At 43.0% G+C, this 27214-nt stretch overlaps 1 protein-coding gene across 4 annotated transcripts in view; it reads left to right on the plus strand.

Annotated features, from left to right (window-relative positions):
* The window catches only part of LRRC38 (leucine rich repeat containing 38), a 31616-nt gene extending 10331 nt beyond the window's left edge, over positions 1-21285 (plus strand). The window contains exons 2-3 of one of the 4 annotated variants that reach the window (XR_012665409.1): positions 16920-17541; positions 17836-21285. Coding sequence is in view for 2 of the 4 variants with exons in the window: in XM_048825114.2 (XP_048681071.1) it covers positions 16920-17170 (251 nt within the window). In the remaining 2 variants the exon portion in view is untranslated. Of the gene's footprint in view, positions 1-16919 lie in introns of all 4 variants that reach the window. The other 3 variants (XR_007353312.2, XM_075121042.1, XM_048825114.2) reach the window with 3 other exon arrangements.
* Positions 21286-27214: the final 5929 nt, after the last annotated feature.

Raw genomic sequence — 27214 nt, forward strand, 5'->3', positions numbered from 1 at the left:
GGGCAATTTTTACCCATCTAAATGGTTCCAGCTTTAGTGAAGGCTGAACTTGTGCAATGCATCAAGCTGTCAGAAGAAATGAAGGTCAGTGTAATAACATTTTGATTGTATAGCTGCTTTTATCTGAAAGGATCCAAAAAGTGCTGTCCAAACTATGGCGGACATTCAACCTGATGTATAAATCTTGTGCAGGCTCTCTGCACGGAGGGCGAATTTCATTGTACATACATGTGGCACCATTGCATTGCAGCAACCAGGTAGATGACGGGTGCACAGAATGCTAAGAATAGTGAGGGAGAAAACCAGGGCAAATATCTGCTCTTAAGATATCTTCCATCAGATCTGTAGAGTCTATGCAGAGAAGACAGGGTCTCTTTCATTAAAGGTCTCATTTGGATCAAGGGCTGAGCTGGCTTTGCCAGGATTTGACCCTGTTGTCTGAGGGAGTCAAGGGAAGTGCACATTTGAGGCCTATCCCATTATGGCATTCCCTCGGCTTCATTCTATTGACTCCATAACACATTTCATTTTTTGCTTGCTGGGTTTGATTGACAAGGTCCAGATTCACCGGAGTGGAAACTTTAAAAGAGAAGGAGCTCACATGGGCTCCTTTAAGGAACCTTTTAGAAGTAGGGTAAGAAATGTGCTATTAAAAAAGCGAGAACGAATGCAGGGCATTTGGAGGGTTGGTGTGAATAACTTTCAGAGGCCTATTCAAACCACCTAAGTCTGTTGGGTATGCAGGGCTGGTCTAGAGAGATCTTGGAACGATTGGATGAAATCTTGACCCAACTGAAGTCAAAGCAAATTTTGCCCTTGACTTCTGTAAGGCCAGGATTTCATCCACAGTCTCATGAGATTTAAGGTATTTGCTGCTTCATGTAGAGCTAGCAATGCCATGAAAATGCAACCCTGCTGTTCCTGCTATCAGTAAAAACCTTCCTATATCTCCAGACTTCATCTGCTCTCTCTCTCAGGTCTGGTCTCAGCTGAAAAGACCTAAACTTCTTAATTTCACTCTTCCAATGTATTATTTACTACTGCAAGCCCTGATGCGGCAATTTGCTGCTTGCAGATGTTCCGTGAACTGTAGGATTGGGGCCTAACTCTGCCATTTCATCATTTAAACCCATAAAGCTTTTTGGGCACACAGCTTGGAAGAAAAATTAAAGGCTGTAAAAGGACCCCATTGAGTCTCCCCACTTGCATGCAAAAGGTGGGTTCCGATGAAATGCAAGTCCTGAAGGGAATTCAAGTAGCCTGGGGTGCCCATATTTAATTAAGTGCTTTGTAGCGGTCTCTATTGCTATTTTATACCTTGCATGGACATGCCTTGGGTAGCTGTGAGCGTGACCTTGTTTACTAATGGCTAATGCATTTTTAACATGACTTTTAATTAGAGTTTAAATAGTTCTTGAAGTGTGACTGTGGTGTCTCCTTTCTGTCATCTTGCCCTCTTTTTTTTTTTTTTTTCCTTTCAGCGTCTTAGGAAAAAGCCTTTTCAGGAAGGGTGAGGAAGCTGGTGAGCTGCATTGGTCTTGCAAAGAGCAGCCACTGTGCCACTAAAACTAGCGTCAATAGTACGGGCATTCTCATCCTGTTGCTATTTAATGCGTATCCCACTTAAAGTCCCTCCTACACTTTATGGGAACAAAAGGCTTTATGGTCTTATTTGCTAAAATGCTGCAGCTGTGGAACTATGTGAAAGATTTGCACCAATTTAAGCAGAAGGTAGAGACTGTGAATGGCTACTATCAAAACAATATGGTCTGGTATAATCCCTGTGATTCACCACCTCCTTTTCTGGGGTAAGACGTCTACTGTGTTGGCCACTCACAGACTCGCTAACCGATTTTCAGTGGTTATAAATGTAGGAAATCAACGGTGCCAACAGAGGGAGCCCTAGTGCAGATAGGGAACTGGTTTTCATTGTTGCACTATTTACCACTGCTTTGAACGTGGTTAGATGACATGGTGGTTTAAATGACAATGCCGTCTACACTTGTGCTTCTATCAATGGTCTCCTCAGTGGGAGAGCAACAGAGGGAGATTGCCCATCTAAGCCTAGTAGAGACACAGCCACATCTCCTGTGCTGAAGTAACAATGGAATCATAGCTCTCTGGTTCCCTTTGAAAATTGTTGGAAGGGACCCCACTGGTGGTAGGAAATCGCACGTGAAAATACAAAGGCCCTGGCCTGAGCCATGTCATTCTCTTGTTTGCCAGGCATTCTTTTGATCAGCTGTTGCTCCGTTGTGTGCACAGGAGTCACGTATGACCTGAGGAGAGCCAAAGGGCATTGGCTTCGTATCGCAGCTGATGTACACCCTGCTGTGGTACTGCCATGAGCAGTTTTGTCGTCAGCTACCGCCCCAATATAGACCGCTTAGAGATGAGCTGTGCAACAGAACTGGGAAGAAGGCTAAGAAGGAACAAGGGAGTAGGAGAAAATGAGAGCCGTGATACACAGTAGGTGGAGATGAGATTATGGGCAAGTTTTCCGGAGTGAGGAAGCGGAGGTTGAATTGAATGTAGTAACAGGAAACCAACGTGGGATTCCAGGGGTGGAGCAATGTGGTTGGAGCAATGGAAAAGAATAACTTTAGTAACGGTGGGTTTTTTGTAGAATGGGGTGGGGAGAGATCAGAGGGAAAGGTTACAATGGATGAGAGTCAAGAGATGACCAAGTCATGGTATGTAACCTAAAACAGTATGCTTCAGTTTATCTGCACTCCTGATGTAGGTTCTTGCTGCCAGCAGCCAAATCCTGGCCACATTGACATCCGTAGCCCTAATGGACTCGATGAAAATGGTAAATGTTAATTTCAAAAGGTGCCCTATATGTAAAGTTTTATTTAAATTTTTAGCCAGGTGGAAAGTCAGTGAAACTACTGAATTTTTTGTCACTCGTATCTTCCTGCCAGTAGCACCTGTACCTATTTATCTGCTGTACACACAAGGCTGCCTTTACACTGCGTGCTATTATAGAATTAGATCAAGCTTCCACCGAAAAGGCAGGAGACTACAGTCCATTTCCATAGCACAGTGTTTCATCGGGTATCAATGCATATACTAACACATCAATAAATTAGTACTTAATATCCAAGGCCAGGAATGGAATCAAAAGTTCCGAGACATCTCACATTCAGCAGCTTTTAGTCTATTCATGCAGAATCCCCTAACAGAAATAAGTTTCCTCCACAAGCGCCGTGCACTGGTTTTTATCTATACACTGAATTCTGCTCAGTTGCAGTTAAATGATCTGTCACTGGCTTCTTTTGTTGTGTTCCTCATTTCTGAGGATTTTCAGGAGAATAATGGTCATTCCTATTTTGCAAATTCACTCTGGCCAAAAGTTTCAGGCTAAATCTACATTTAGGATCCAAAACAAATAGTCCAATTTTCAAAGGTGATGAGCAGCCAGCTCTAGCTGAAGGTAAACTGAAGTCAGTGGGAATTGTGGGCACTCACCTCCTTTAAAAAAAGTACGCTATTTATAGGTCCCTAAACGTGGAATTAGGTGCCTAACCTTAGACGCCCAGCTTTGAATTTTTTTTGCCTTTCTTTTTTGGTAGCCGTAGGCAGGAGCTGAGTGGCAGTTCAAATCTCTTCAGAGCAGAAGTCTCTCTCAGTGCTTATTAATACAGCTAAGACATTAGTGACAGTGTTAAAGTAGAAGAAAGGGATATGTAACTAGAGGCAAAATACAATATAAGGAATAAAATGCCACATTTAAACATTTCAAGGCTTTGTAACCTCAGTAACATCAGCGAACAGCTACAATTTTACCCAAAATGACAAATATCAATTTTACTTTTTTTCTAGAAAAGCTGCTATGGAATATTCAAATGCTCTTGCAATAATCTTCAGTAACTCACTCATGCAGATTAAAATAGAGTTGAGGAAAATATTTGCAGTAAGCAATAATTGTAGTCCCTCTTTCTGCTGGCTAATTGCCTGCTGACATAGGTTGGTTTTTACAAATTTATCAATTATTTAATGGATAGTTTACATGTAATATTAACTAAGGCAACAGAAAGTTTCTTGTATTAGGGAGTTATAATTATTAGTAGAAGAAGTAGTAAATATTTATATTATGGTAGCACCCAAAGGGCCCAATTGGGATTTGTGTAGGGTGCTGTATAAAGAAAAGAGGCAATCCCAGCCCAAAAGGGAAAACAGACTAAAGCAATGGTATTGCAATACTAATGGGTTTCAAAATATTCCTTATAAAAGGTATAACTAATACAAATACTTCCCATAACATCCTAAGTATTAGGAATAACCAAGGACACAGCATGTACTCGGAAGGTCCTTTAAAGCAGAGTCAAGTTAACCTGAGGCCAGTTGTGCTATTTGCTGCTTATCTTGAGCCAGAGGAACATAAATCCAAATCAGAAGTTACCGTACAATATAACAGGTTTCAGAGTAGCAGCCGTGTTAGTCTGTATTCGCGAAAAGAAAAGGAGTACTTGTGGCACCTTAGAGACTAACCAATTTATTTGAGCATAAGCTTTCGTGAGCTGAGCTGTAGCTCATGAAAGCTTATGCTCAAATAAATTGGTTAGTCTCTAAGGTGCCACAAGTACTCCTTTTCTTTTTGCGTACAATATAACATCACTCGTTGCAGATGTCTGGGGAAATATTCACCTCAGATCCCAGAGCAGGTGATTTCAAAGCAATCAGTGGGCCAACTGGTGTGTAGCTAGAAACTTGTTTGGCTAACCAGCCCCAGTGACAAACATGATTGAATCATGGATATCGAGTGTTGCAGGTTTTCTACACAGCTTACATGTATCTGGGTGTTTTGTGTGCTGTTAGGATCGGGTAGGACGGCAGGGTCACATCTCTTTGGGTGGCACAATATTCTACTGGAGCTGTTTTTAAAAAAGAGAAACAATATTTTGCTGAGACTTTCTTCCATTTTTCATCCCTCCCAAAATATGGGGGGATATAGATCCATTTTCCAGATTGTATCCATTTTCAAAGCACTTAAGCAGATGCATAGTCCTCCTGCCCCCCTCCACATTTAGGTAGGAATTAGCTGCAGTGTGAGCAGATTGTCAGGGCGTTACCCCATTGGAGGCAAAACAACCAGCAAGACTCCTTAACACTTCCCCCGCTGTCGTGTGACAATAGTAAAGCATCCCTGAGTCCCATTCTTTGAACACTGAACAAGGAACTTTATTAAAATAAGTACAGCTTCTGCCTAGACCAGGGGTAGGCAACCTATGGCACGCGAGCTGATTTTCAGGGGCACTCACCTGGCCACCAGTCCGGGGGGCTCTGCATTTTAATTTAATTTTAAATGAAGCTTCTTAAACATTTTAAACCTTATTTGCTTTACTTACAACAATACTTTAGTTATATATTATAGACTTATAGAAAGAGCCCTTCTAAAAATGTTAAAATGTATTACTGGCACGCGAAACCTTAAATTAGAGTGAATAAATGAAGACTCGGCACACCACTTCTGAAAGGTTGCCGATCCCTGGCCTAGACCCTTCCCTCAGCACTATCCTTCCTCACTTTCTGCTATTTAAAGAAACAGTACATATATCCTGACGTGCCTCAGAACACACCTCCTTTCAAAATATGGTTCTAGAGTTCCATCAGTCCCAAGCTTCCCACTTTATTTACACTGTCAGCTCTTTAAGACACAGACCCCAACCTTGTTGTCATGTGTACATAAAGGCCCGAGTGCAATGCCCAGCTACTGCCTAGTGCCTGATCTCTGCCTGGGGTTCCCATAATAACAAGAATGAGAAACAATAGACTGCTTGCAACATGAATACATCTGTCTCTGCAAATGAAACACCAGAAAGATACAGAACGTACGACCTTGTCCTTGGGACAGCTGGAGTTTAAAAGATAAAGGATGACCCTGACCAAAATAACGTACGTGACATATTTATAACATTTATTTCATTTACAGATTTGTGTGTGGTATGAAGAAGCGGCTCTTCTGAACACTGGGTGGGAGCAAGTTGATTTATATAACGGTCATCTTTATTAGCTCCAGCTAATTTTTCAACTTCAAACTTCCACAGCCCCCATGAGACACCTTTTATGGGAAAGCCTGGTAGAATTTTAAAAGGGGTGAAATCAACAGGGTTCTATAGAAGTTACTCTCAAAACTATAGAAATTAACAGTGAATGAGATCTTCTCTCCAGTAATTTTAACCATTTTATGGACTTGTGTAGGAGGTGGCTGGGTGTTCAGGATCTTGATCACAATCCTGAAAGTTGCCAGTTCAGATCTCACTCATTTTCCCACTGGATCCCCATCTCCAGTGCGATTGGACATAGTGCTGGCCACAACCCTCCCATGTGTGCCACTGGCCATGAAAACTGGTGTGCCTTTGTCACATGAGCCAATGGCTCGGGGGGACCTTACCTTATAGAATTGTGTAGCCAGGGTAGAATTCTCTATTAAACTGAATAGGATGGTTCAAAAACCTCTAGAAAAGGTAACATTTCTATTACATCCTATAGAACTTTTCTTTAAGGGACTGTGGACTTATAGAAAGAAACTGTTCAACTGCTAGGCTTTTCCATTTTTGCCCATTAACTGAGGTTTTATCTCCAAGGGGCTGGATAACTTGGGTGCCTGTTCTTGGACCAAAATCTAGTGCTGCACTAATAAAATCACTAAAATCTTGGACAGGTCAGCATCTGAGATTGGTGACTGTGTAGTCTATTGATGTACCTGACTATGGGCTTACTATTCGTGTCAAGCAGCAAAACATAAATGGGACCTGTTCTTGGTCAGGTTTTAGACATTGCAGTGGGGCAAGTTCTCTAGGGCTCCGGAGCACAAATGATGCTCTGTTGAGCATCTCTGCACACATTTTGCCCACTTCTGTACAGTTTGTCTTCTAGCAAGGTTGTTACAATTTGTTAGGAGACTCAAAAGGATTTTTATTACTCACCAGAGAAGATCCTGTCTCCCATCTGGTGATGGAAAGACCTGGTCTAAATGATCCGCATGTAAAACTGAAGCTTCATATTATGCAAGCACATAAGTAATGCGAGCTGTGCATGTCTTGATCTTCTGTTATCTAATGTCCTATGTTCAGACCTCTCTGTTGCACCAGGAATCACGCATAGGAAACAGTGCAGTCGAGGTGTTTGGGCTTGAACTGTGGCTCTGAGTCATATGCCGTGGTGGGGACGGTGTGCAGACACACCATACCAATAGCCTCTCCAGTGCCTCCTAGGAAGCATGACCGCAGCACCAGCCTTTGACCTGAGTGACTCTACTGGCTGTTTCAGGAGGCAACCCTTCCCCAATCACTTTGGGGAACCTAGGAGAGTCCTCAGGGCAGATTTGTCCTGGTGCCTACACAGGCACGGGTACAGAAGGGAGTCAGCTTGCCACCTTCCACATTCAGAGGGTGAAGCATCTGATATAGGCCGGGGAAGCCCTAACTTGGATCCCTGTTGTAATGACCCCTGTCTTCAACCATTGCAACAGGAGTGAAGAATCACAGGGGCTCAGGTCTATACTGACCACGCCTGTCTCTCTTTGAGCCCGCCCACACCATGCTTCACATGCAGGGAGATGGGAGAAGCACAGAGCTGGTGGAGGTGACTCTATTGTGGGAGGCTGCTGCACTCAGGGGGAATTCATCGGGGGCACAAACAAATAGCTCCTCATGCTGTCGTCCCCCACCTCCTTTGCACACCCATGTAGGGCCAGGCACAGCCAGCCCTACCTGGTGGTGCACGGCTTCTCTTTCCTTCCTTTCGCTCTGTGCTTGCATTCCAGTCAATGTGCTGAAATTCCCACTGAGTTAATTTTTTAGGCCTTCAGAATGGTGACTGTATCTTCAGACATGTTTGTGTGGTGTGTCCCCAATCCTGATTGGAGCTCTGGGCTCTGTTGTTAAACAAATTTTAAACATGATGATTAAATAAAAGGTGTGGGGTGCATAAGGATTTGGAACTTTTTTTAGACAATCCTTTTGTCACTTAAATGTGTGCGAATCCCAGGGGCTGCAGTAACAAGCTGTTGAAAATAAGCACTGCAAAGTGTCCTGGTCTTGTATTTATGCTTTTGCTCGAGTGGCTTAGTAGGTGTTAATACCTGTGCGACCCATTGCTGGAAAGTATCTCAGTGTTTCTCTGTTATCATGGTATAATAGATCGGTAAGGGTTAAATCATCCCTGCTGATTTTCACTGCAGAGAGGAAGAAAGAAGCAATAAATCATAGACAAATGGACAATACATCTGTCAGAAGATGAGGAGCGGAGCTTAAATGTCATCATTCTTCTGTCCCTCTGGCCCAGGCGGGTGGAGAGGATACGGACTGGGTGGGGAAGCCACTCTGTGCAGCAGCCTCCCTGCCGGGAAATAACCATTGTTATTAATGCTGACCACTTTGCAGCAGGCTGTCTTGCCCTTCCTTCCTTCACAGAACCCCCAGGATCACTTGTGGGAGGGAGTTCCATGTAGAGAGGAGACAGACCATTGGATTTAAGATCCACCACGTGGATCTGTTGCTAGATGGGAGATAGGGCCTCTTCTGGAACGCAGAACATCCGTCCTTCCGGTATAGAAACTTAGTGGACTCAAGTTTCATGATGATGAAGACGACTCACATTTAAATCGCGTGAAGGGTGTGACACCAAGCTATGAAAGGCAAGAAAGGAATTGTTATGGTCCCCGCATCTTACTAAATTCATCATGTGTTGCCCAGGTATATAGAACTTCCAATCAGCAATCAATAGATATGATGCAATTTGTATTGGAGTAGTTTTCAACCTGTGGTCCGCAGACCCACTATGTACAAGATTTCCAAAGGCGTCTGCACCTCCATTCAAAATTTTTTAGGGGCTCGCAAATGAAAATGTTGAAAACCCACTGGTGTACTGCATTATCTTGGACTCCACGCATCCCTTAGGGAGGAGAAGCACCCTGCGCAACTGGAGATGTTGCTATTATTATCACTCCTGTTAGAAATGAAGGACCTGATCCAAAGCCTCTTGAAGTCAACAGGAAAACTCCCGTACTTTAATGGGCTTTGGAACAGCCTCACAAAGTTAATTCACCAATTTGAATGGAACAATATATGGTTTCTCTCTCTCCCAACCCCACCGACTCCAGCTCCCAATGAGTAATGCAGTCACGTTAGGTTATTCCCAAAAGAGCTTTAGCAGCCTGTTTTTTCCCCCCTCCTGGTCTCACCCAGAGGAAGGCACATACACAGTGCGGGTGAGCCACAGCTGGGAGCTAGCAAGGCCTCTTTTGTCTCAGGTCGAGCTTTGCCCGTGGCATCTATTAGTTTCCATGACTAAGAACTCTGTGAAAACTCCGGGCTAAATTAGATGTTGGAGTGTGTGAGAATAAAACAAGTAGAAAATTCCAATCTAATCTGGTTTGTTTGAGAGTTTGACCTAGATTCCAGGACCCACAGCTACACAAAGAGGAGCACTTTGTGTGTGTGTGTGTGTGTTTCATTTTATAATCAGGCTTTCCATCACTGCAGCACACTCTAGTTCACACACAGCAGGAAATATTCCCCCCGGGCTCAGTACGATACAAACTCTCTTTGATTTGGATGCTTTACATCCTGATGTAAGGTGAAGACAGGGAATGTCACATGGGGAAAGGAACAGAGCTGACATATTCCCTGTGGGCTCAGTCCTACTCCCACTGAAGTCAACAGTAAAACTACTATTGACATCAGTTGTGCAGGATTGGGCCCCAATCTTTCCCGGTACCACACAAAGAAAATCTGCCTTGTAGATACGAGATGCACCACCATGCTGAGTTATTCCCAGGCTCCAGGAGGTGATGCACCTAGGAACAATGTTTCTTTCTCCTGTTTCTCTCAATTTCTTTTTCTCTCAAGAAAATACAGTGTATATCTTGGCTCCAATACGCCTGTGCATGGGGGCTGCTTTGTGCCACTCCAGCTAGGGTGACCAGATAGCAACTGTGAAAAATTGGGACGGGGGTGGGGGGTAATAGGCGCCTATATAAGAAAAAGTCCTCCAAAAACAGGACTGTCCCTATAAAAACTGGACATCTGGTCACCCTAACTCCAGCACACAACACAGCCCTAATGCTGGTGGATCCAGACCGTGAAGGATTCCCCCTGTATAGAGACTGCTACATGCCAGGTTAGGGGGAGCAACCAGGATGTACTTATGCCAGGCTGATCTCTGGTTGCTGGAACAGCGCCTCCGAGAACAGTATAAATTAGGCTGTTCTAAGCTAAATTGAGAACCAGGTCAGTACCCCCTCTGGAGCCCAGGATTAGTGGGCACAAGGGTGGCTTAAAGTCACCTTCTGCACCCCTCCTCTAGACTTATGCTGACTACAACTCAGATGTACCAGAAAATAGGAGTTTTCTTTATTATACAGGGATAAGCTTTCGTGGGCTAAAATCCACTTCATCAGATGCATGCAGTGGAAAATACAGTAGGAAGAGAGATACACAGAGAACATGAAAAAATGGGTGTTGCCATACCCACTATAATGACACTAAGGTGCCACAAGGACTCCTCGTTCTTTTTGCTGATACAGACTAACACGGCTGCCCCTCTGAAACCTCTTTATTATAGCACCACTTACCATAACACTGTATCTCCAGGCCCCTATTTTTTTGCCTGTTTGCTCTGTGTTACTATAATTGGAAAGGAAAGCTTTCACTCTGTTTTCTGCATGCTGTCCCCTTAAATGGATTGGAGTTCCCTTGCCTACTGTACGGGATAGCTGCTGGTTTGAATTTTAGTCCAGAGGGCAGGACTGTGTTCTGTCTCTACTTGGAGATTTTAGTGCTGTTCTTTCTTTCATTCTTTCTTTTGTTCTTTGTCTGAAATAAATGTTGTCTGTGTCAGGGCATGACAGAAAGGCGTGCTGGCAACAAACAGGAGTCAATATTCATGGACTCCAGTAGCTACTGTTGTAATCGAGGCTGAGAAATACATGCCTTGAATTTTGTGTATGGGAAAACTTAGCCGTTTGGAACTAGTTTCTCTGAATGGTATTCACATGCTAACTGCAGCTATGGAGGCTGATAGATAGTCAGCCCAAACTAGAACATCGGATCTGACCACCTAGCTGTGCATCCCAACTTTATGATTTTCCTAGGTGTGTGCATATGCTAAGAATTATAATTACAACAACATTCATTTCATGGCACCAGAGATAATGCTCTTGATAAGGCTGTATCTGTAAAATGAAAACAGGAAAAGCAGGCTTACACATTTCAAAATAACATACTCTTAACAAGTTTTGACCTAAGAGGTCATATCTGGCCTTGACTCTCACCACTGGCTTCAGTGGGACTGCAAAGATGTTAGATTGTATGCTCCTTGGGGCAGGGACTTTGACTTTTATTCCATTTTTGTACCATGTCTAGCACATTGAGACCCTGATTCTGATTTGGGGCCTCTGGGCACTTCTGGAATACCACTAATAATATCAGTAAGTCAGTGCAGAATTGTATTCCATGGATGAAATTCACCCCTGTGCAGAGCCCCAGCACAAAGCTCGTCAGTTACTTAAATTGCATTTAAGTCCAGTGGAATTTAAGAGGTGCATAGACCTGGTCCTTGTGTAATACCGACAAACCCCAATCATCAGCGGGTGGGATTGAACCTGGGACCTCGAGAGCTTATGTATGAGCCTCTACTGCATGAGCTAAAAGCCATGTGCCTCTTAGCTTCAGCTGTAGCAGACTCCAATTCCTAGAGGGCTAAGTGTACTAGAGGGGGACAGAGCACCACACCAAGCAAGCACGGGTTACACTTGCCCTCTGAATTTGGGGTGAGTTTCAGCCTCAGTGAATATTCACGCACTTGAGCTAAACAATGGGCTGCTCACGAGTGTTCACACTAGTAAAGCCCAAAGGCTCAGAAAGGGTCATAACCATATTCAAACTGAAATTCGCTTTCACATTTGACTATTTGCAGATTCTCTCCCCTCTTCCGCCCTTCCCCCATTTTCTCAGCTGTACTTAACTGAAACCTTCCTATGTCCCCTTTGAGCAGACTTTTCTGTCACAGCATGGTGCTGATCTCCTCCCCATAGCAAACATCTTCCTGTTAATTCTAATTTGCAATATGTTACCCTGATTCGCTTCTGGCTGCTCCCTAATTATGTTCCAACGTGTTTTAACCGTTAAGATATAATTAGTGTTTGAGAAGCAAAGAGCAACTAGATTTCATTATTTCTAGTGTACAAATTGTATTAAATAAATCAAAAGGAAACTGGATGGCTCTGGGGAATTGCTTATGTAGCCTTTGCTGTCTTGGTCCCTGTTTCAACTCTAGTCTATGTAAAAAGTATCCATACGTTTTTACAATTTTGATGGGCTGTGTGTGATGAGTTGATGGTCTCAGGCCAATAACTCAGAAGTAACTCCAGTATCTGGGAGCAGTAGTTGGGGAGCTCCTGCTAATTTTAACAGCAGAAGGGGAGCTATGCTTCCCACCCTGCTGCTCTCCATTACTTTAACCCTCTGCAGTCCCAGCAGAGAGGCCCAGGAGTAAAGGTCAGTCCTGCAAATTGAGGGCACTGAGCACCCTGCAAGATGACATCCTCATAAATGGATGCAGAGACTGAATGGTTAAAACTGAGGGAATCATGGAAAAAGAATATCTGTGAATATTAATTCAAATTAAAAAGTGAATTGTGATTCAGCCACATGCCAGGAACCAGAGCTTCCCTCAGAACTTGGGGGAATGTACTCAACTTTTGGCTAACCAAGAGTTTCGATCAGGTAGGGTTCAGAGAACCAGTGTGTGAATGGGGCCGCAGTTTAGGGATCGTACATGCTGCTCTGCTCTGAAAATGGTCCCATTTTGGCAGGATAATTTAATGGAATCAGGACTGACTTTCGATTTGCAATGAAATGCATAATGGCTCAAACTCCTAGCCTTCCAAATGATTCGCCACTGATTTGCTACAGCACCCATTATGAGCTTGCAGTGCTGTTCAAAGAAGTTCTCTTTCAGCACTCTCCAACACCCCGTTTCATTTCTGAAAGTTTCTTTCTCTCCCTTTGTTATTTCCTGGCCATATCACCTTATGATTCGTGACTTGATTCTTTTGACCCAGTGTGACGCATCAGCCAAGAAATTTTAAAAGACAGGATTTTTCTCAAAGGTTCAGATGATGAAAGTCTGATTTTCCAGCACAGTTGGCCAGCCAGGTCCTTTTATGTTACAAAATGTGATTGTAGAAGCCTGACATGAAGCATTTTTCAGGATACAACCGAACAGCAAAGAAATTTCTCAGAAGCAGAAGGAGAGAAGCGGTCCTTTTGCTTCTGAGAGAATAAAACTGAATTTACAACATATGAGGCCTTCTCTGCAAATTACCTGAGCAGCGGACAATTAATTTCTAGGTGCAAATGTGTGCAAACGTTTTGCAGGGTTCAGGGCCACTGGCATCTACTTCTCGTCTACCATGATGCACTGGAGGTGGTGTTTAAAGCTTGGTGCCTCCGTTTCCCTATATATTAAAAGGGAATAATACATGCCTCACAAGGGTATTAAGGAGTTTAATAATTTAGGGTTAGATTTTCAAAAGCTCTTAAGCAATTTAGGAGCACAAGGCCCTTTGAAAGTCAATGGGAAATGTGGTCCTAAATCACTTACATGCTTTTGAAAATCACAACACTAATATTCATAAAACATATTAAGATGCTTGCATAACATTAAATCTATTTGAGGGTTTTCTAGGTTGGACTTCACTGGCAGACTTTCGAAACAGCTCAGGGCTAGATTTTCAAATGTTCATCTTCCAAAATTGGGGTCTGATTTTCAGTCATGCTCAGAACCCTCTAGGCAGGGGGCACTTTTGAAAATCTGGCCCTGTGTTAGTTAAGCCTCACATAGGTAAATTAGGTTATATAGCAGACTTCTGCTCTTCTCCTTTCCCAGATTTTAGGAAGCCTGTTTGGAGTATACAGGTGCATTGTTTATTCACAATATAGGAAAAAACCTTTCCAGTTCCATTAGAAAAGCTTAAGCAAAAACTTGTGTCGGGCCACGTGTTCTAAATGTGGCCAAATTTTGGCATAGTCTAATCCCCACTGGTAGCTCATTCCATAGCCAGACCTTCTTCTCCACGAATGCCTTGTGTCCAGCTCTCATGTGCTTCATCGGGGACTTCTTTAGCTGCATTGTCCCAGAGAACTAAGTGGCTCTTGCATGGAAATGAGGCTTACATACACGATATTATTGGTAGTAATTATTTTATCCATCTGAGTGCAACTAAAATTCTTACTTGTGACAATCTGGTGAGAAGAATGTAAATCACTAGCTGTGTGTGTAAATGGCAATGGGTTATTTTATAACTGTTCATGGCTTTAACATCTGATAGAATTGAGAGAGAGAGAGAGAGGTCCTAGGGCTTAGCTTCCCTGGCTAAGACCTCCACGTTTTCTCTTCACCCCGGTTTCTTTCCCAGGGATCTTGGGATGGGAGGGGCTTCTGTTCCTATCTTATTTTGCTTTTCGCCCTTCTTGTTACCACTGAATAAATAACTAGGTTAGACTGTCTATCCCAAGTGCATCATTAAAGGCAAATGCTAGCTAGACCCAGTGCAAAGCTCCAGTGAACAGGCTGTGCACTAGAAAGGTCTGCCTAGGTGCCTGGAGGGTACAGAAAACACCCCTGCAAGCTATGGAGACGCAGTTCCTTCTCTCCTACCTCCTCCAGCTGCCCCTACTAGTCACAGACATTATAATTAAATTGTACCCTCCTCCCACTAGCTGAGTGTGCCGATCCATCACCCTGCCTGCACAAGTTCTAGAGAACATTTATGGACCTGTTTAAATACAAGAGCAGCCCCAATTTGCTGAAGGTCTCAGAGGACATTTGAAACCTTTGGCTTCCACAGCTTCATAGGATGCTGGCTAGTGATGCAGACAGGATGCTTTCAAAAGGTCCACATAGCCAACCAGTTTGCATGGCTGTCCGGCACACATTTCCACTGCACTCCAGGCTTAGAACATGCAGCTCATGCTCCCGGTAGCAATTCGTCAGGTGGAAACCGCTCAGTATCTTCCTCTGCCACCCGGCCTTGAGCATGCAGACTGGTGTCCTCTTTTGCTGACTTGCTTTGGAGAAGCTGGCAGGCAGCTGCATATTGTGCTGTGGGTGAGAGGAACATGGGGCACAGTGAAGATCATAGAACCTTGGGAGGATTAGCCAGGGTTGTGTCGAGAGGCTTAGGAGCCAGAATTTGGTAAACCAGGGTTGTAACATGATAGGGTCAAAAAGACAGTGGAACAATGAGTCTAGGATGGACTTCAACCTAACCACATCCCAAATGGAGCAACTAACATGTAACAGCTAGGCTGAGTCCAGACTGTCTGTGACATCTAGATCACTAGCTTCAACCGTCCCAATCTGATAGTCATAAACACCCCATGTAGTCCTGTTGTAACAACTCTCCATGTAATTGAAATGAAGTGGGAACTGTGTTCATAGAATAATGAGCAGTACTTCCCCAGAAACACACCTTGAACTGTGAGCACGCAATGATGCAGAGTCAAAACCTGAGAGGCCAGGTGCCTTTCCAGCTATTCTGTGCTCACCAGCAGACAAAGGGAAGAATGTGTCAAATAGACCAGTAGGGGCTCCCTGGCCATTAATACACATTCCTCGTATCTCCCCTTTGCATTCCTATCCTCAGTAGCCAAGTAGATCCATCATGCTAACGACCCCTGAAGAGTTCACTCAGTTTACCCATCAGTCCATCAAAGCACTTCCTTGGCATCATTAGAAATACTCTCTCTAGTCTGCTTGCTCTGCAAGGAGATTACTTTTACTGGTGTCCTCACAGTCTTTATCAAGCTATATTCATAGTCATTTCTGAATTTGGTTTCCTAATTTCATCATAAAGAAAGCAAACTATTAGGCAGCTCTAGGCATTCCTCAATAATGCATGGAGGAATACTATCTTATAACAAAGTGTAAAGGAGAAGGTGAAAGCAGATCACAGAGTTAATCAAGCATCAGTTAAGCCCAATCTGTTATCTTGATCAGAAGGAAAAACATCACTATAGTTTTATCCACAGGAAGCGGGGGTGGAGGGAGGGCAAAGTTCACAACATCAGTACCAAGAGCAGTAGCCCTGTGCATCTTTCTGCACGTCCTTTGGCTTAAAGGAACAATGATCTGTTTCAAACAAGATAATTACAAAGGGTGAAATTTACCCTCATGCAAAGGGCCGCACAAGACCTATGCATTATTCAGACCTCACTTTAGCCCTAAAAATAAAGTGTAATTGGGATTTAGATGGTGCATACCATTGCTCACCCTTTGTGCACAGGGGAATTTTACCCAAAGTAACCTCTTGGTTGGTTTTTGTTGCTGCACACAGGAGGAAAAGGTCCCACAGGAGAATGCACAGGAATTATAGGGTGGTATATGAAAATAATACTATGATGTAGAGTTTGAGGCTTACATTTAAGACTGTGTTTTATTTGTATAGGTGATTGTATCACAAAGAAACATACCCAAAACAGACAGTACTGAAGACTGAAGTCCTGTTGTTATTTACAGAACATGCATGTTGAAAGCTTTCCCACTCTGACTCACTAATATGTCTCAAGCCTGGCCTGAAGGGGTAAAGAGGAGTGCATAACTCAGCCTCCATGGCCCATTCCATCCTTGCCTTCTTTGCTGAGGTCAACACGAATGTTCTATTTTTGGGATGTGGACACTTGTCCAGATACTCCCAAAGCTTATTTTGCACAGGCTGCGTAACAACAGCCATCAGTTGATATCAGCTTTTAGTCACTTCCTTCCTGGACTTGCTGAATACAAACTTAGAAACCTAAAGGTGATCCCCATACAAATCTCCCCAGCTGTCCGGGTCCCAGCTTGAACCAAGTAAACGGTCGGCCAATGCGCTTCTCGTCTCCTCCCTCTTTTATTTTTTTTCTTTGCAGGACTACGTGAACTCCAGTGTTCCCTGCCTGTTGAAAACAGAAGAATCTTTCTGGACGAATTATCTGAGGTCAGCTTCAGTGAATGCAAATTTAGTTTGTCGTTAACGGACCTGTTGATCATCATCTTCTCTGGAGTGGCGGTCTCCATCGCTGCCATTCTCTCAAGCTTCCTCTTGGCAACGCTGGTGCATTGCTTCCAGAGATGCACTCCCAGCAAAGACGACGATGACGAAGAAGACAGTGAGGACTGAACCTTTCCTGTATTTAAATATCCCTCGTTTATAGATTACTTGATCAACAGCCAATGTCAAAGAAGAAGAAGAAAGAAAGAAAAGCAAACCTAGATCTCTTGACACTGGATCTGTTTCTGTGGAGTTCAGTCAAACGTTGCATTTAAACTCAGGGTGGGGCTAGGAGAGGAAGAAAGAGGGGAATGAATCCAAAAGAAGTCCCGGTGTTTGAAAAAGATTGTCTTCATGATAGCATATGTACTTAATAGATTGTTCTAACTGCACCCTGAAAAGGGCCCACTATATGTAGCATAGATACAGAGCTTTCAGTTGGAAATACAGAAGCAATTTCATATGGTCTCCTCCCTCTGCCTGGGGAGGAGGAGAGTCAGGTAAATGTACCCAACTTCCCAAATTCAATTACATTGGTTCGTATTGCTGTATAAACCATTATAGGAAGTTTGACATTTTCTTTACACATGGTGTCTCTGTAAAGATTCTCCCACAAGTCAGTGATCCGAGTTATGAGCCTCACTCAAGCAAAGAAACATTTTAAATAAGCCAATACTGTTCTAGGTCTCAACAACAATAAAAACCCTCTCAAGCATTAGCTGCTGTTAAGCAGCTGCCCAGCAAACCTCTGGCCAGGGTATATAAATAATGATAGATTTCCTTTTTGGTTTCAGGTATAATGAAGCAAAGACAACCCTTATCACTGCAGTACTGGGTACCAGGCTCTTTATCCTAATGTATCATTCAAATCCTGGAACAACGTTGAGTGTCATTAGCCACTTGAACAACTTCACTATAATCAGCAGAGGGACACTTTAACTGGATTGCAGTCTGCATACAGCAATGTTCTGAAATGTACTGAAAGCCGGTGTCAAGCGGAGTGCCCCAGGGGTCGGTCCTGGGGCCGGTTTTGTTCAATATCTTCATAAATGATCTGGAGGATGGTGTGGATTGCACTCTCAGCAAATTTGCGGATGATACTAAACTAGGAGGAGTGGTAGATACGCTGGAGGGCAGGGATAGGATACAGAGGGACCTAGACAAATTGGAGGATTGGGCCAAAAGAAATCTGATGAGGTTCAATAAGGATAAGTGCAGGGTCCTGCACTTAGGATGGAAGAACCCAATGCACAGCTACAGACTAGGGACCGAATGGCAAGGCAGCAGTTCTGCGGAAAAGGACCTAGGGGTGACAGTGGACGAGAAGCTGGATATGAGTCAGCAGTGTGCCCTTGTTGCCAAGAAGGCCAATGGCATTTTGGGATGTATAAGTAGGGGCATAGCAAGCAGATCGAGGGACGTGATCGTTCCCCTCTATTCGACATTGGTGAGGCCTCATCTGGAGTACTGTGTCCAGTTTTGGGCCCCACACTACAAGAAGGATGTAGATAAATTGGAGAGAGTTCAGCGAAGGGCAACAAAAATGATTAGGGGTCTGGAACACATGACTTATGAGGAGAAGCTGAGGGAACTGGGATTGTTTAGTCTGCAGAAGAGAAGAATGAGGGGGGATTTGATAGCTGCTTTCAACTACCTGAGAGGTGGTTCCAGAGAGGATGGTTCTAGACTATTCTCAGTGGTAGAAGAGGACAGGACAAGGAGTAATGGTCTCAAGTTGCAGTGGGGGAGGTTTAGGTTGGATATTAGGAAAAACTTTTTCACTAAGAGGGTGGTGAAACACTGGAATGTGTTCCCTAGGGAGGTGATAGAATCTCCTTCCTTAGAAGTTTTTAAGGTCAGGCTTGACAAAGCCTTGGCTGGGATGATTTAATTGGGGATTGGTCCTGCTTTGAGCAGGGGGTTGGACTAGATGACCTCCTGAGGTCCCTTCCAACCCTGATATTCTATGATTCTATGATTTTACTCTGGTGCATTCATTCTACTTCAGTATAAACAGAGCTTCATTATACCCAAGTTCATGACAATGAGACCTGTGCCTGAAACAGAACACTGGATTTGAATATCCCCAAAGATTAAGAGGTTTCTTCTGAGCTTGCATTTTAAAATTGGTTCCCTCAGCTGAACTGAAAAATCCGCAGTCTCAGGGCATTTGCAATCTGGATCAGGTCTGTCTCTGAGTTTTGAAGCTCAAGGCTAGGTCAAGCTAGAAGTGGGTTCCAAGTATGAGTATACGAAGTTCTCATTATGAAATACAAAACAAACCATTAAAACATTCATACTTAGTGCAATGGTTCACTCTCAGAAAGTTGAGAAATCATTGGATCTGGATTGTGAATACCCACAATATTGGAGAGTTTGGCATGGAGGTTTTAGCTTGGCCCAGCATTGAGATGAGGCCAAGGGTAAAACGTGGCTGTGGATCTTGGTGCAGAATACAAATCCCCATCCATATTTAGTCACCGATTCAGGGCAGGATTTAAATATGTGCTGAAGCCCCAGTGATTTCAGTAGAATTGAAGCACATGCTTAAGTGCTGTCCTGAATAAGGATGTTTTGATGAATCAGGGTCTTAGGAGGTACTCTCATAGAAGAGATGGCTTCTCCCCGCTCTCTGCCAGTCATCCCAGCAGCGTTGTCACTGGATAGAAGGTTTATGTTATGTTTCCATGAGGCAGGGATCACCAGGGAGTTTGTTCAGGAAGGGGTTTGAGTTTATTAAAGAATGTTTTAAATCATTTATTTCTCCAGTGAGTCAATATTGAATAAATAGACATGATGAAAAATTATGATTGCAATGCATGGAACTGGGGTGAGATATTAGAAGAACTGGGGATCTTCTCCTACTCTTGTCTGGCAGCATGACATAATCAATGAAAATTATTGGCCAATAAGGTCCTGATCTTGCAAGCAGATCCAGGCAGGCTGATCCTGGCATTCACACACCCCTTACTGACTTCAGTTGGACTTCAAGCAAAAGCAAGGGTCTGCTTGCAGAATCTGGCTCTAAATTATTGTTTTGAAATACTAAGGGCTCTGTTCTGCTCACAGTTGCACTGGTATAAATCCAGAATAACACCAGTGAAATCAATGGAGTTAATCCAGATTGGCACCAGTGCAAACAAGAGTGGAATCTGGCTCTAGGATATATCAATTCTGACTGTATTATAGGTCTTGTCAAAACTTGATTTCATCTATAAAAGGGCAGATATTTTTGTTAAAAAGATAAATGAACATTTATTACAGGAGATTTTTGGAATAGCACTGGATAGCTTTTTTGGATAAGTATATTTTTAAAAAATTTGTCATGGAAATATTTTTTTTAAAATGTACATACTGAAAATATTATTTAGAAAAGCTAGGAAGACTGAAAATAGTACAAAAAAACAAAAACGAACAAAAAAAGTCAAAGCAAGCCAAGAACTATGCTCTGTTGTAGAAGACTCAGGTGTGACCATAAGTAGCATCTAACTACTGTAAAAACTGGTATTGTTTCTGTAAAACTTTTTTTTGCTATGATTTTGCCTTGCACAATTCATGCGGATTGATTTTTATTGCAATCACCCAAATCCCTTGTATCTATATTGTGTACTAATTGCTCAAGATGATGGAAGTGAAATTTAATTTTCCTATTTTGACAGGTGGTGTGGGTCAGTGGATAGGGAACAAGACTGGGACTCAAGAGACCTGCGTTCAGTTTCCAACTCTACCATTGACCTTTGACAGGTCACTTTCCATCTCTGTGCCTCAGTTTCCCTATCTGTACAAGGGGGATTAATACTTATTTATCTTTACAAAGTGCTTTGAGATCTGTGGGTGAAAAGCACTATATCTTGGGCTATGTATTATTATTACATAAGCGAGGCTGGAGCACAAGATATACAGTAAGTCTAATTCTGATTTTACATCAGTATAATTCCATTGATGTCAATGGAGTTACTTCTCATGTACACCAGTGTGAGAACAGAATCAAGCCTAGTGTAATTCAGTTTCTCATTCCACTCTATCTCTCCAGCTTCTTCAACCTGATTTAATGTTACAATTGTAATCACAAGATTATTCTTTCTGGAAATGCACTGAAACAAAATTAAGTGGTCCAGTGAAAGAATATGCTGCATCAATTCTCTCTTACTCTCTTCTTGCTCTTTCAAGAAAATGAAATGACATGGTTTTCACTATGTAGTGCCATGGTTACAAATTACACAAATATATTTCTAATGAATACATTGCTGCTGTTGTTTATTTGTACATGAAAATGATCCCCCCACCCATCTCATCTGGAGTACTGTGTCCAGTTTTGGGCCCCACACTTCAAGAAGGATGTGGATAAATTGGAGAGAGTCCAGCGAAGGGCAACAAAAATGATTAGGGGTCTGGAACACATGAGTTATGAGGAGAGGCTGAGGGAGCTGGGATTGTTTAGCCTGCAGAAGAGAAGAATGAGGGGGGATTTGATAGCTGCTTTCAACTACCTGAAAGGGGGTTCCAAAGAGGATGGCTCTAGACTGTTCTCAATGGTAGCAGATGACAGAACGAGGAGTAATGGTCTCAAGCTGCAGTGGGGGAGGTTTAGATTGGATATTAGGAAAAACTTTTTCACTAAGAGGGTGGTGAAACACTGGAATGCGTTACCTATGGAGGTGGTAGAATCTCCTTCCTTAGAGGTTTTTAAGGTCAGGCTTGACAAAGCCCTGGCTGGGATGATTTAACTGGGAATTGGTCCTGCTTCGAGCAGGGGGTTGGACTAGATGACCTTCTGGGGTCCCTTCCAACCCTTATATTCTATGATTCTATGATTCTATGATTCTAAATACACAACTCCATTGCGCTACGCACTCAATTAATGAAAAATGTGCCATTTGCAGCATACACAGATACGTCATCAACAGGTTTGTAATTAGAGCTGTGGAAACAGCTTTTAGTGATACATGAACCAAGGTGACACTTTTCTGCTTTCAAGTTTTATTATGGCTCCAAAGCTTGGTTCAGATTCACCAAATGTTTTGTTCTGGCAAATTTTCAAGTGAACCTTCACTGGGTTTGGGGGGAAAATCCTATGGGGATCATCTTTTTTTCTGTTTGTACAGTGCCTGGCTTGGCAGGATCCTTGCCCATGATGAGGGCTCATAGGTGCTACGGTAATGCAAATAATAAATAATATTCATAATACCATTCAAGGGAGGGATTTATGGTTTTTCTTCCATGTCCTGTGAAGCTCAGCAATTCTGTGTACTTTTTGACCCAAACTAGGCAAAACTTTGGCCATTTTGATGGGGTTCTGATTTGAATTTCTAGGTTCATTCTAACTTTTTAGAGATGGCTTCACAAAAGGAAGATCTGGACTGAGAATGATCCCAGGTTTAGGGCTGTTGGCATTTGAAGATTTTGGTTCAACCCACTGTGAAGATAAAGTCTTTTGAAACACTGGTTTTGGTTAGGGCCTGAGCCCACTTGAAACTCAGGGGATGAGAACCAAGCCAAGCTGAAACCCAAAATAGTTTGCAAAACCAATGGTAGAGTTTAGCAAAGCTCTGTTTATAACACTGTCACTGTCTCATGTTAAAGTGATTTTTGCAAAATATGTTATTTTCAAGATAAGAGCATTTCATAACATAGTACACTGCTGAATAATATGTAATACGTCGGTATTATACTCAACTGTTTGGAATCATTTTTGCATTGTGAACATATGCACTCACATGCCATTAACATGGGTTTCACATATTTTTACTTGCTATTTAATGTGTCAGAACTTGGACTTAGTTCTCACTGGGTTTTTATTATTATTATTTAATATCTATATTGAAAGGAATGGTGGTCTGAAGCTAAAACACTGGGCTGGAATAGAGAAGACCTGGGTTCAGTTCTGCCACAGACTTGACTGTGAACAAGTCAATTAATCTCTCTGTGCCTCAGTTCCCCACTTGTAAAATGTAGGTAGACAAATTTCCTTGGTCGGTTTTGTCTGTGTCGACCATAAACTTCTTGGGGCCGGGACTATCTATTAGTGTGTGTTTGTACGGTGCCTGGCACGTTGGGACCCCTATTTCAGTTGGGTGCCTGGGTGCTGCTGTAATATAAATAATAATAATAATGAATAATAACACTCGATTCTCACTGGTGAGGTCCATATTAAAAGAGGAAATTTTCAAAGGCATCCCTTATCACCAGTGCTGCTTGTTGTAGCAATGCTGGTGCATTGGATGCCCCGTGAGACCAATTGTGGTTACCATATCAGCAAAGGGCGAAGACCAGTTGACTATTTGTTATACATGGATGATCTATGGACTATCACAAAAGGAGACACAGAAACTGATGATGTGGTCGATGCATTTGGCGAAGATATAAATCTACAAGTTGACTTGGCTAAACATGCATCCGCATCTGAAAAGAAGGGCAAACTGGTACAGACAGATGGCATACAAGTTAACAAAGGTGCTATCCAAGATATCTCTCAGAGTAGCCCCTACAAATACCCTGGAATCAGGGAACTGTCAGAGTTACAACATAAGGAAGTCAATGAAGAGGTGAGGAAAGATACAGACAAATAAGACCTACTCTAAGGACAAAACTCAACTGGAAGAATTTGATCCGAGCTATTAATATGTGGGTGATACCAGTAGTACAGTACTCTGTGGGGGTGATCAAGTGGAATCAAGGGGAGAAGAAAAAATTTGGAATCCAAACAAGAAAGCTCCTGGCGATGCATAGAGTAATGAATATCAATTAAGATGTTGACAGGATGTACCCCCAACTTCTTCTTCACATGACTGATGTGGAGCAACAATTAAAATTTTACATTTAGATGGTTAAGCCAGATCATTGCATCTGGAATAGCAGAGTTTATTGCTGTGATGCTTCCTTTGTATTTGTGAGTAGGGCATTGAGTTATTATACGTTCCACGGTCTGTTCTGGGTGACCACAGTCACACACTGGAGAGTCTTTAATTTTCCATTTGTGCAGCATGTATCTGCATCTGCCATGGTTTGTGCAGATACGTTTTAGGGTTGCTCAGGAGCTTCGTGGGAAATCGAAGCCATGGATCGACTGCATCGGGTCTTTCATTGGATATTTATTTGTGACTTCTTGTGAAGTCCATTTGGCTTTCCAAGCTGCCTCAGCGTTGACGTTGCATTGCTGAAGGTTAAATGCCTGGGTCCAATTCTTGTGCCTTCAAGCGGGGGTGAGGGATGTTGTTAAGGTCCTGGTGGATGGGAAGCTCATTTTCCAGAATCCTCTAGAATTCCTGAAGGGTTGTGGCATTGCAGCAAATGGATGGGGGAACAATGTACGACAGCCTTGGCAGCCAAGGTGTGGAGGTCCGACCATCTGATGGAAGAAAAGTTCTGCTATCTGTGGAGGAAGCATCTGACAATGTAAAGTATAAGATCAAAATATATTACGAGCAAGAGAGAGTAAAAGATCAACTGGTCATGATAACAAGTGATGACTGAGTGCATCCAAAGCCCAAGAAAGCATAAAAGAAAGGAGAAAGCAGATCACCAAAGAAAGACTCAGAAGAGGTACACAGAAATCATGGTACGGACAGTGGTGGGGAGAGATCGAACCCATTAGTGATCGAAAACTAACCTGTTCATGGCTTGTAGAAGGATGCCTCAAAAAAGAGGCAGAGTACCTCATTACGAGTGCACAAGAGCAGATCTTCAGGCTTAATTATATTCGAAGCAAAACTAAACGACAGCACTGCTCCCTGAACTGCAGACTGTGTTCCGAAAAGGAAGAGATGGTGGAGCATGTGCTGAGCGCCTGTTGGAGCCTGGCTGGGAGAGAATATCTGAACAGACACAATGAGGTCACCAAGTGTCTGCACTCAAGCCTCTGTGGCAAATACAGATTTAAACGAACCGTGCAGTATTATGACCACCTAACTGAAACTGCTCTAGAGAACGAGGAGGCCAAGATTTTATGGGGTCTGGCAATTGCCACAGACTGAATGGTGCTGTCAAACAGGCTGGACATCATTGTTGTAGAAAAGAAGACAAAAAAGACCGTGTCCATTGATGTTGCGATCCCAGCAGACAGAAACGTAAAAAAAGAAACAAGAGGAGAAGATAGTGAAGTATGAATAACTCTGCCACCAAGTGGAATGATTATGAAAAACTAGAATAAAGACAATCCCAGTGACTGTTGGAGCAACTGGAGTGATCCCTAAGGATACGGATGAGCAGCTCAAGAACTAATTGGGAGAGCAAGACGTCAGGATCGGTGACCACTGGAAGACAGCGCACTTGGGCACTGTGAGAATTTTAAGGAAAGTCAAGGAGCCCCTAAAATGCAAGAATTCTGTAGAGGGTTTAACAAAACTCCTGACTACTCAAACCTACAGAGCCAGTTCATGATCAGGATTTATCGGTGACTCATGGGGATAAATTTTAGACAGCAGAGATCTCCTTTTTATGCGTAAAGATCTTGTACATTGTGCAGGCTATTTGTTTAAAAAATGTCCTGAATGTAATATGGAAGGATAACATTAATAATAATACCACTGAAGCACATGGTCCCAATTAGAACCAGGCCTTTTTTTGCTAGGTGTTAAATAAACGTATACGAAGACATGGTCCCTGCCCCAAAGATCTTACGATCTTATGAGGATAAGGAGCAGGTGGAGAGAGGGGGTTACAATCAAATATGCACAGTTGTACATATGTATGTATAACATATATTAACTAGCTGGTAAAATATGTGAAACCCATGTTAATGTCATGAAAATGCATATACCCACAATGATAAGTGTGTGTATGTGTGTGTGTGTACAGTTGCAATTTTTTCCCCTGTTAACTAGAAATCACCTCCTGTGCTACAAATTGCACCTGGAAGGGAAGATGCATGATACAGTGGCACACCAGCAGTCAGGAACTGGGAGTCCGTCCTTAGCTCTTCACAGACTTGCAGTGGGAACTTGGACAAATCACTGAGCCTCCCTATTGCTCAGTTTCCTCACCTGCATACTGGGTGAAGAATACTTCCCTACCTCAAAGGGAGGTTGTGAGATGTAACAAAATGTTTGTAAATCACTGTAAAATTCTTGGATGCAAGGTGCTGTGAAAGTCCAAAGCATTCCATTCTTATGTCATCACTCACTTTTTCAGAACCATTTGTGCTGTACTAATTGCCAGCCAATTACTCTGATTTATTCCCCATAACTGAAATGACTGATTATGCTGTCTCTGACTTACTAAAAAATAAGCATGGAGTAGTGGCTTATTAATCAGGGGAGACTGGTGGCATTTGAGAGTGGGTAGGAAAAATTGTCATGCAGAAGTGCACTGAGAGACACTCTGGCCGCAGGTAAAGATAATGGGACATATTCTATTGTCAGTGACTCCAGTGTAAACCCAGAGTAACTCCATTGACTGTGGTGGGTGTAGTGTTCTCGAGGATCAGGGAGCCTTGGGTGTCAGTGAGGGGCTTTTACCTACCAATTACATCAACATCATAATGGATGAAACTGGGTTCAGCATCGTTGCAGAGAACCCCTAAGCTCTATCTGTCTGCATGGCTCTCTCTAGCCTACTTCCTTTTAGATACCCATGGGATCCACAGTGGAGATACTCTGGTTTACACCAGTGACAATGAAAGGAGGCTCTGACTCCATAAGGCCAGCTTTTGGGTTTGAGCACCAATTCTCACCCTGCAGAGCCAGCCATCAAATCATGTCGGTCTTCTGGGCTCTGTGTAGATATTGGGGATCAGAAAGGGGCCAGGCCCACCATGCCTCTGTCCTGGCACTTGGCAAGCCTTCCCGTCCCTTTCCTGACAGTACAGCTGCAGGGGAGTCCCATGGGGGAGCCGCCCCCTCTTTACGGGGGAATCCCACCATGAAGAGAGTGACGATGATTAAAGAGCCTGTATTATCTTTTCCATCCCTAGCTCTGTACGGCTGGTAGGGTGTGGCTAATCCCTTCCCTTCTGTGCAGAAGCGGGATATTTACCTGTGGAGGGGTCTGATTGGGCCCTCTCTTCTCAGTTACACTGGTGTTAATCTAGAGTTAAACCCTATTAAAATAAGCATGTCGCCAATACAACCAAGAGCATTAACTTTCATTCCCTAAGCAACCAATTCAAAACAATGCACAAGAAACTTTATCAGTAGCTTATTACAAACACCTGTGTAATAGTGGAGCGGGTGCATC

This window comes from Caretta caretta, chromosome 18, assembly GCF_965140235.1.
Source record: "Caretta caretta isolate rCarCar2 chromosome 18, rCarCar1.hap1, whole genome shotgun sequence".
Taxonomy (NCBI): Eukaryota; Metazoa; Chordata; order Testudines; family Cheloniidae; genus Caretta; species Caretta caretta.